This window comes from Triticum dicoccoides, chromosome 4A (genome assembly GCF_002162155.2).
Source record: "Triticum dicoccoides isolate Atlit2015 ecotype Zavitan chromosome 4A, WEW_v2.0, whole genome shotgun sequence".
In the NCBI taxonomy this organism is placed as follows: domain Eukaryota; kingdom Viridiplantae; phylum Streptophyta; class Magnoliopsida; order Poales; family Poaceae; genus Triticum; species Triticum dicoccoides.
Window position 1 is genome coordinate 693,314,580 of NC_041386.1, and position 10,853 is coordinate 693,325,432.

General features: G+C 44.9%; 1 protein-coding gene across 1 annotated transcript; it reads right to left on the reverse strand.

The window, feature by feature from the left end:
- Window positions 1-6,992: 6,992 nt before the first annotated feature.
- LOC119287967 (26S proteasome non-ATPase regulatory subunit 8 homolog A-like) lies at window positions 6,993-10,038 on the reverse strand. The gene is made up of 6 exons (XM_037567580.1): window positions 9,739-10,038; window positions 9,488-9,566; window positions 8,478-8,580; window positions 7,611-7,874; window positions 7,415-7,526; window positions 6,993-7,327 (listed from the first exon to the last, which is right to left on the reverse strand). Exons 1-6 carry the CDS (start codon window positions 9,841-9,843, stop codon window positions 7,187-7,189), a joined length of 804 nt encoding a protein of 267 aa, XP_037423477.1. The 5' UTR covers window positions 9,844-10,038; the 3' UTR covers window positions 6,993-7,186.
- Window positions 10,039-10,853: the final 815 nt, after the last annotated feature.

Here is a 10,853-nt window from a genome sequence, read left to right on the forward strand (position 1 = left end):
GCCCTCTCTCTCTCGCCCCTCTCCTCTGTCTCCCCCCTCTCTCTGGCTCTGGTCACCGTCGGTGAGAAGCCAGCTCGCCGCCGTCCGCCATGGTTTCGTGGAGCGACGCCAGCGAGGAATCGTGCTACGAGTACTCTTCAGGCGGCTCCCCTATCAAGATCAGTTGGGCACTTTGTTCTTTGAGCTAGGGTTTCGATTTGGGGATTTTGTTTTTCCTGCTCGATTTGAACTCGTGAGATGGATTTTGTGCGTTTCTTTTGTTGATGTAGATCCCGGCTACAATCGAGGACCCGAACTACTCTGGTGTTGACGATGAGGTGATGGTGATGTGTGAGCATGGCCAGCCGGCGAAGAGGCATGTTTGCTTCGAAGGGATTAACACTGGGAGGAGGTTCATTGCCTGTGGACTTGATGTGAGTGCTAGCAAAAATCTATAGTTTGCTTATTTTGTGTGGAAATTATATATTGTTCATAAGCACTGTTCATTGTTCATGTTCACTGTTCTTTGTTCATGTTCATTGTTCACCTTGTAGTTAGTTAAAGGTACTGTCATGTACCATACCATAGTGACTGAGTGACTGAGTGATAGTCACTGAGTGATGTGCATTCTTCATAGATATAAGAAGTAAATGAATTGAACTGAATTGTATTGTGCTATTAAAAATTAAGGTATACTATAAATGAAGTAAATTCAGTGTACTATGCTGTTAAAAATTCAGATATAAATTCAGAAGTGAGCTGAATTGTGCATGTGTAGTATACTATAGTTGTTTTGAATTGGACTGAATAGAAGTGAATTGAAAAAAAGGAAGTAAATGCATTTGTACTTGTTGTTTTGCAGGAAGCAAGCAGTTGTGGTGTTCTTCAGTGGGTAGATGAGGAGTGGCCAGAGTATCTACAGAATGATCTTCACAAACTATGGCTTATGTAATAGGATTGCCAGCGTGCTAATAGGATGGCATGTCTGGAACATTCATCACTTGTCCACAATCTCACATCACAGAAGAACAAGCTACAGGAGACTTATGAGAAGCTTGTTGAGGATGTGAACAACCTACTTGATACCCATGACAATATTCCCAAGGAAAATGAAGTCCAACAAGGTGAACATGAGGAGATCACTCCTACTTTGGACAACAAAATGTCAGTTTTGAAGGAACGGCTGGGTGCAATGGATGCTGAGAACAAAGAACTGAAGCAAAAGGTTGACCAGTTGAAGAGCATTCATGTTGCCCAAGGTAATGTGATTAGGAATCTGAAGTTTGCTCATTTGAAGGAGAAGGAAAAGTTGAGCACTGAGAGGAGGAATTTGGAGTTTCACATTACTGATCTTGTGAAAGCTAGTGACAAGAACAAGAGAAAGCTGAAGGACATCAAGGATATTTGTGATGAAGAATGATTTCTAATCTGACCATGTGGGTCATTATCTTCAGTTTCAAGCATTGAACTATGGCTTGTAATGTGTGAACAAGTGGCAGTTTGTAGTATTTGAAGTAGGCTATAGCCTTGAACTATGTCTTGTAAGCTTTGAACTATGGTGTCATGTTGTTAACTATGTTGTTAAGTATGGTGTTAACTATGCTGTCATGATGTTAACTATGTTAGTGACTAGAGTTGTTAAGTATGATGTTAACTATGGTGGTCATGATGTTAACTATGTTAGTGACTAGAGTTGTTAAGTATGATGTTAACTATGGTGGTCATGATGTTAACTATGTTAGTGACTAGAGTTGTTAAGTATGATGTTAACTATGGTGGCATGATGTTAACTATGTCATGATGTTAACTATGGCACCCTAAATGATGGAATGAGGATATGTTGGATACCGTCGACGTCGAGGCACCCTAGATGATCAAATTAGGTTATGTTGGATACCGTCGACGTCGAGGCACCCTAAATGATCAAATTAGGTTATCTTGGGTACCATCGACGTCGAGGCACCCTAGATGATCAAATTAGGTTATGTTGGGTACCGTCGATGTCGAGGCACCCTAGATGATCAAATTAGGTTATCTTGGATACCGTCGACGTCGAGGCACCCTAGATGATCAAATTAGCCACATTCATCACACTTATTAGCAAACAATAAGAAAACTAGGAGCCACAACTAACCAGAAGCAACCATAATAAAGATGTTTTGAACATGAACAGCTAACCAGAATAAGTCCACTAGGAGCCACAACTAACCAGAAGCAACCATAATAAAGAAGTTTTCATCACAGCCCAACAAGTCCACTAGGTACCTTACATGAAAGTACTCATGACAACCAGAATAAAGATGTTTAGAACATCAACAGCTAACCAGAAGCAACACAAGTTTTCATCATAGCCCAACAAGTCCATTAGGTACCTTACATGAAAGGTGTCATCACAACCAAAATGCAGATGTTTTCAACATCATCAGCTCACCATAAATTAACACAACTTCACATGCTGCTCCCTTGAGAACAGTTGAACCACTCAGACATCTTAAAGGCTAGCTTCCTCACTCTTCCACTACCTGCAACTCTTGGGGGGGATGAACTTGTTTCTTCCTCTTGGCCCAGCAGCAGTAGAGGAACTTGGACCAGCACCAGCAGTAGAAGAACTTGGACCAGCACCAGCAGTAGAAGAACTTGGACTAGCACCAGCAGTAGAAGTTGCAGTCCTTGTAGTTTTAGCTTTCTTTGTTGCCCTTGTAGCAGGAGGAGCTGCAGCTGCAGCAGGAGCAGAAGGAGCTCTCCTTGGTGCACTAGAAGCTGAAGCAGGAGCAGAAGAAGCCCTCCTTGCTACCCTTGGAGCTGGTGGAGCTGGAGCTGCAGTTTGAGCAGCAGCAGGAGCAGAAGGAGCACTTCTCCTTGGTGGCATGGGAGCAGGAGCAGATACAGTTCTGGGTGTATCATCTATCCTGTTTTCCTGCAATTACAGCATACAAATGTTAGAAACTGATATATATATATATAAACCTACAACAGTAGTTACCTGGTGCTGGTTCCTTCTCATAGCTAGGGCTGGTTTAAGAGCCTGCTTGCAACTAGTGTATCTATGCCCAGTCCTATTGCAATTGCTACAAGTGATAGTTGCCATCCTAGATGTATCCTTTGGAGCTGGCTTTTCAAACCCGCTCTTTCTCCTCTTTGTCTCTTTGTTTCCTGGCTTTTCAAACCTGCTCTTTCTCCTCTTTTGTCTCTTTGTTTCCTGGCTTTTCAAACCTGCTCTACAAGTTAAAGATTCAGTTAGAATAAACAATTCAGTTAATGTTTCACTTAAAGATTTAACTAAAGTTTCAGTAACTTCAGTTAATGTTAGCCTACTACATACAGTTAAAAATACAGTTTCAGTTAAAACTTCAGTTAGAGTAAACTATTGAGCTAAAGTTTCAGTTATAGTTTCAGTCCAAAGTACACTTGGTTGTAGATTCAGTACAAGATTATGTCCAAAATTCAGTTATAGTTTCAGTCCAAAATTTAGTACAGGATTCAGTTATAAATTCAGTAACATTTTCATTTAAAAATTCAGTAAATTTAGTAATTTAGTAGGTTGAAATTGAGTTTAACATTCAGTAATTTCGTGTAATTCAGTAGGTTGAAATTGAGTTTAACATTCACTAATTCAGTTAATGTTAGCCTACTACATACACTTAGAACCCTAGAACTACATAAACACTTCACTTACATGTCTGGCCACATAAACAACCTACAACAATAATCCTATAACCCTAGAATCACAAACACTTAGAACCCTAACCCTAGAATCACAGACACTTAGAACCCTAACCCTAGAAGGCAAATCGGGGTATAGAAAGAGAAAACTTACGAGACACCGCCGAAGGAGGATGCGTAGTGATGGCTCCCCTGTGGATCTTCCTTCACGGCGTTGGCGAACGCCCTCACCGCCGCGTACTCAACACAGTAAGACGGCGACGACGGCTGTGGAAGAGGCGGAGCCTGAGATGGGTTTGAACTGCCGCAAACCTCTGTTGGATCTGCAGGAGCACCACTGCCACCAGATGCATCGCTAGCACCACCGCCACCGCCATCATCACCGCCACGCGAGGTGGCCATACCGGCGGTGAGCAGGGGCGAGAGAGGAGAGGGGAGCGGGGCAAGAGAGAGGACAGGGGAGCGGGGGTGGGGGGGGGGGGACTGTCTGACAAAGACGGACCGGCGCGGCGTCTTGACCCTTTTGGTCCTAACGGCGCCGTTTGCATGTCCGTCATGCCACATCAGCGATTTCGGGGCCCACCTGTCGGAAAAGAGATCAAACGAGGCTAAACGGCTGTTCAGTGCTTTTTTGCAACGGATTAAGAGATTCTATAGTGTTTTTTTGCAACGAATTAACGACTTGGTAGTTTCCTGCAAACCTAGCCACAAATGTGGTGGTTTCTTGCAATTGACTCCAAGGGAAGAGACACCCTTGGTTTGTTGGTTGAGTCCTCTGGGCCCACGTGAGAGTCCGCAAGCGAAATGCGTTGGATGAAGAAGGGAAGGATCCGTGGCCTTTTACGTGATTGGTTTGTTGGTTTTACCAAAGAGAAAAAAGGAAGAAGAAGAGTAGATTGGTTTGTTTGTTGGGTTGGATCCCATCCTCGGCGCTCCATCCCCGCCAAGGGTCAGCGCGACCTCTGGAAGAGGTGAGGACACTCTTCCTCTCCTTCTTCTCACGGCCTTAACCCCATTTAGCTGCTCCGTCTGTATGCCGCGCGAATCGGCGACGAGGCGGGGAGAGATCGATCTCCAAGCGCCCATGAGTTATTGCTGCGGCGCGCCTAGATCACATCTCTAGCCGCGTATGCATTCTGTCGTTATTGTGGTCTGGTCTCGAAGCTGAAACCTTCTAGTTCGGTTACCTGAGCATGGATTTGGTGTTAATGGTGAGGATTGAGGAGCTTGTGTAATCTGTGCCATGTTTTCAACTTGTGTACTAGTAGTAGTACTTGGTAGGTAGGCCTCCATTGCTTTTCAGTTTTCAGGAACTGTGAGTTAGGTTGTTCCATGTGCCAACTTGGTTGGTAGGCTTCAGTTATGCTATTATTGAGGATATGCAAGTTAGGTTGTTCAATTATGCTTTTGAGGAAGTGGAAATTAGGTTGTTCAGTATGCCTGTTTGAACTTATTTAGCTTGACCACTATCAGTTTTCTTGCCACTGAATCTGCCTGTTGTTGGCACTAGATTCATCATAACAAATTCTTTGCAAATTCTTATTAGTAATTATTGGTTAATTGATTTATTATCCATCCACCTTCTGGGTGCAGTAGAAATCCTACAGCCAGGTATTAGGGTAATACATCTTGGTTGGAACCTTGATCTTGTCCTCAGCTTGTATCAATTAGTGTTACCTTCAAATACATGAGTGCTTTTTACCTACATTGCTTTAATCTGTAGGAGATACACATTATTAGATTGGATTGTTTTCTTGCTCTTAAGATGGCATTTTCTCTAATTCCCTTCCTTTATACTCCCTCCGTAAACTAATATAAGAGCGTTTAGACCACTACTTTAGTGATCTAAACGCTCTTATATTAGTTTACAGAGGAAGTAGCAAAGATTCAGTCACAGAAGTACTAAACTACTAAATACACGTATTTTCTTCTAGTGTTATTCTTTCTCTGGAATTCACCAGCTTAGATCTGAAGGGGTCTTGTCACTCTATACGTGTGGTCAATATGGAATTTCAGGCCATGTGTCATGCTGAGATAGTTAGACGCCCATGCTAGGTTTATCTGTCCTCGAGGATGCTATATTTCCTTTTAATTATCTGTTCTGTAGAAATGGAGTTCTGTATAAAAGTGATATTTGTGGCTCCTGGAGCAACTCTCGAGAATTGCTCTAGGGTATGATTTCTTCTGTTGTGAATTTCATTCTTTTCCTGTTGCATGTATAGTTTCAACAGTGTGCACAATTGAAAGAAAGAGCTGAATACGAGTTACAGTATGTAGGTTGCTGTTCCAAGTTTTTAACTAACATTGTTTGATGTTGTCCCGCCAGAAAAGTGGAGCAGCTATCTCAAGAGGTTGATTCATTGAAGGAAACCGTCGACAAGCACTCGTTGCGGCAACGAAAGCGGATTCTGGAAGCCAAGGAAAGGGCGGAGCTATTTGAGTGAGAGAGCTGCGAGTAGTCTTGAAGCATCAGCGGTTGTTTTTCATGCCGTTGCAGCACTAATGAATTGAAAATTACTGTTGCAGAATGGCGAGTCGTCACATGTCCTTCAAATATTTGACGACGAAGCCCAGGCGAGGCAATGCAATCGGCCCGTAGCTCCTCTCGAATGCTTGACCAAGCCTTTGAGACAGGAGTGGCCATCCTCCACAAGTAATCTGACCAGAGGGATCGTCTGAAAAGTAGGCACAACTCTGCTCGTTTACTGATCCATCTTCTTTGTATTACTACTACTAGTATTATATACTGTGTTTATAGCGATTATGAAAAGATGTTTTTGAGACAACCCTCAGATCAGATGCAAACAGTGGCCTGTTTTGTTGCCATGACATTTCTGTTGTAAAAAATGCAGTCGTGGACGGTGCACATCTTGTGTGCTAATACTGCTGTTTATGGCCTCTCTTTTAGTTTGCGCTTTTGCAGTTTTCTATTTCATATTGTGTTTTCAGAATTCTGTAACCTGTCTCCTTGAAACCATGTACTCCATTAAATTCTTACTTTTTTTTTTTACCAAAACAAGCTAGATGGTTATGCTAGAAGAAACATGCAAACAGGGCAAATGATTATAATATTGCTAGTTAATCACCCTCAAGTTATTGCAGATGCAGCAGAGCATTTTTCTTCTTTTTTCTACATACTATGCTCTATGATTGTTTTGTACATCTGTGTTTCTGCTTTTACATTTGGTATAATCCCCTGTCAATCTTACACCTCCTTGTAGATCAAGCATATGATGTTTTTATTCATGTCCTGTTTGCTGCAAACATGTATGGCATTTTGGATCTCGGCCTCCATAGAGGCTGAATTTTCGTAAAATTCAAAATTCGAAAATTTCGGTTTCAAAAAAATCTGACGAGGATGAATTGTATCAGGCATTGTTTCTTCTGCCATTTTAGGCCGACATTTCACAGTTGTGTAGCTTTGGAAACCGTAGGTGAAACAAACGATTTAACAAAATAGTACAGCCGAGTCACAGGGCAATCCAATAATCCACCTCTTCATGGGAAACTCAGTCCAAAGATGAAGAAAAAAGAGGCAAACAAATCACACAATCCTCTCCAATTCCCTCGCGTAGCCAAGGGTCTGGTTGATTACCGGCGCCGCCGGGATCTCCTTGCAGGGCTGGGACTCCTTCGCCTTCTGGAACAAGACTCGGCCGTCCTTGACATCCCACTCGGGGTGCTCCTGTTGACAACACGACGCTACTTTACAACCCCATGGCCATAATAACTCACGTAATTCACACCAGGAGCACAAGCCATGTTAATTTACCTCTGCGATGTACTGTTGCAGTTCCTTGTCGGAGCTGAACTTAAACATCTGCTTCGCGTCGTTTATTGACAGGTAATCATATCCCTTCTCGCTGCACCCAGCTATCTCGTCTCTGCGGGCGCAGCAGATATCATCACAGTGATGCACAGCAGCACAAGGAGCTAACTGGAAGGGGTGGAGGCAGAGACCGACTTACCTAACCGTTTTGACGAGAAGGTCCATGAAGTATATGTAGGTTTCATGCGGCGCGGTTTGTCGAGCGCTCAGCACGCGGTTGTATGCGCCCTCCATAAAGGACTGCTCGAGCTCAACCCCGTGCTTGATGTAAGCATTATCCAGCGCTTTGGCGGGAAGAAGCTCCAGCTCAGTGTGGAACTCCGCAATTCTATTCTGGACTAACAGCCTCAGAAGATTAGCCCCCATAATTGGGTACTCCTCCGATGATGGAGGAATTATGCCACTGCAAGCATCAGCATGAATTAGTACGATATATTACAAGCAGCAAATCCAACATGTTCCTAGGTAAAATAACCTTCAACAAGTCCAGACATTTTTTAACATGTTCTGGACTTGATAAACCAGGCATATAAAACTGAATAAGATGTGAAAACAATTCTGCTAAGATATTAGAAACACAAAACATTTGCCAGTCTGGCAAGGGCATCATGGCTCACCCGCAGGCCAGAAACCTGAGAGTTCGATACGAAACCCAATCTACATGTCTAACTTAACTGCGACTTGCAAACATAAATTCCCAACTCAGCCCCTGTTCCATATTCGACTACCCAACTGAACCAGCAAACTCGGCACAACATAACTCATGCAGAATTAACCCAAAAACTCATGCAAGACTAACACAAAAACCTATTTTGGTTTAACTCATTTGGCAACTTATTATGCCCAAAGAAAACCAATAATTTATACTTATTTGTTTTGACTTTACCAACTGAAAACCCAATGGATGATGAAGGAGAACAGGGAACAATACACGTATTAAATGACAGCCTACACAATGCATAGACAGAGAAAACAACTGCAAAGTGGTAAAAAAAAAGGAACTAACCATGTGTCCATGTAATACGGCTTAAGCTGGCAGAAGTCCCTTTCAAATGCATCTTCGTCTTCCATTTTCACACTCAAAATAACTGCCTGCTCATAAATTTCCCCTGAAATGTTTCAGGTAGATTTAGTGGCTGCTCTATTAAGGATAACCACAAGACCAGAGCATATATTTCTAAATAGCTGGGCCATAACACTACAGACACACATTTTCCTTTTAGAAAAAAAACAGGGCATAGGTTACGATAATCAGACAGAAGGGTTGGGTTCATTCATGGCGACAGCATATGAACGATCAATTCATGAACTGCAACATAGTGATATCTGAATGACCGAATCTTATATCATCTAATACAAATATCCAATGCAGCATCAGAGGTCAAGTCGAAAAAGAGACCCGTTATTCCAGAGTTGACACTCTGACACTGACAAGCATCACTAGCGTCAGTTTTAACTCCTAAGATAGAACAACCATTCAAATCAAATCATCTACAAAAATTCAGATATGGCTGCAACCATTCGACTGAAACTCCTAAAGTAAAATTGCATGACCAAAACAAATCAGTGTTAGGCGTGCAAAGATCCCCCACCACATCCTCGAGCTAGCTGCATCGAGCAACTAAACATACCAACTGTTACAGAAAGACCACACATGAATTGCCGGTAACTAAACAAAGCTTCAGTTCGACAGCGCTGAACGAGTCATATCGCAACAATAATCAAACATGACTACAATCTCAGACGGAAAACCAGATAACCACATCACACATCAACCAAACACAGACCAACCTACACACGGAGTCAAAATCCCCTCACCGACACACACACACACACACACACAGAATCAAAATCCCCTCACTAACACAATCTTCACATATACCTACATACACTACACACACCATAATAACATGGTAACCTACCAAGAAAAAAATCGCACCCAGCGCACACATACGGAAAGCATCATTGCAACCACCTGACGACAATTGATAGAGAGAAAAAAAAAAGGTGTCTTACTCGCAAGCTTGAGCTCCTCCACGGCGTTGGGCGTCTGCTGGAACACCGGGGGAAGGCTGGGGAACTTGGTGAGGAGGACCTGCAAGAGGAGCAAGCTTCACCTGTCAATTCACCAGAAGATGGACCTCTCGCTCCCCGGCCCCGGCGAAACCACCGGCGCCGCCGATCCAACCAGAAGTAAAACCTAGAAAAGATGCGAGCTTTCCGAACCGCCCGTCGGAAGCGGGGGAGAAGGGGGCGGGCGGGCGCACCTTGAGCTGCGAGAGGAGGGTCGAGCAGACGTCGAAATTGCTGGCCTTGAAGGCCGCCTTGAAGCGGTCGAACAGCTGCGTCACCTCCACCAGCTTCGGATCCATCGGCGGCGGCGGGGGGCGGCGGCGGAGCTGGAGCTGGAGCTTCGAGTCGCGGATTCGAGCCGAGGCTGAGCGGGATCTCTCCTGCGGCGAAGGGAGAGATCGAGGCGGGAGGGGATTTGGGTTCGTCTCTCCTCCAGGCTCCAAGTACGGAGATCGGGCGCCGCGGGGAAGAGCTAGCGGCTGTGTATACTCCTCCTCTCCTCTGGGGCTGTCCTACTCGGCTTCCTCCTCTTTCTGTGAAAAAAGAATAAAAAATAATAATAAATCAGAACGCTTAAAAAAAGTTGTAGGAAACGCGAAAAACAACACGTAGACATGACATAATTTTTATATCGGAAACACTAACGCCCACACGTGTGGCACTACTGCAACTCGCCCACACGTGTGGATCACCGTTCAGTTAAGTTTGCACGAATCTTAACACACTGAGGCACTTTTCGCGTGCCACGTAGGACAAGGCTGGTGTGCGGGAGTTTTGGCAGCTCGCCCGTACGCTGGTTTCTCGCACTGATCTTTTGGTTCATGTTCGGGCCGAACGACGCGCAACCACACAAATCTTATCCACTCCCCCATCCACTTCACCCGCGGGTTCACTCTCTCCCCTACCTCTCGAGCTCGTGCGGCGGAATCTTCAGAGACCACGCCGAGAGGAGCTCGTGCCGGTGGCTGCGTCGGTGGCCTACTCAGACCCCGCGACGGAGGAGCTGCTCATGGACGCGCGCGCGGCTCTCCCAAGCGCTCCTGCTCAGCGGCTCCGGCGACGCGCGCGCTGGCGGTGAGGAGCGGCGGGAAGGAGATGGGGGCAATGCGTTTGACGATGATGGCCACCCATGCTACTGTCCTCGGTGCTGGCGCTTGTTCCCTGCCTGCGACGACGGCGCCCTCCGCTCTTCCCCACCGTTCTCGCTTGATCTGGTGGCAAGGGTGCTCAGGAGCGATTCATCGGCGGCGGGGGAGGCGGAGCTCGACAAGGAGGTGAGCGAGGTCGTGCGTCTCGCGGCTGAGCTGCT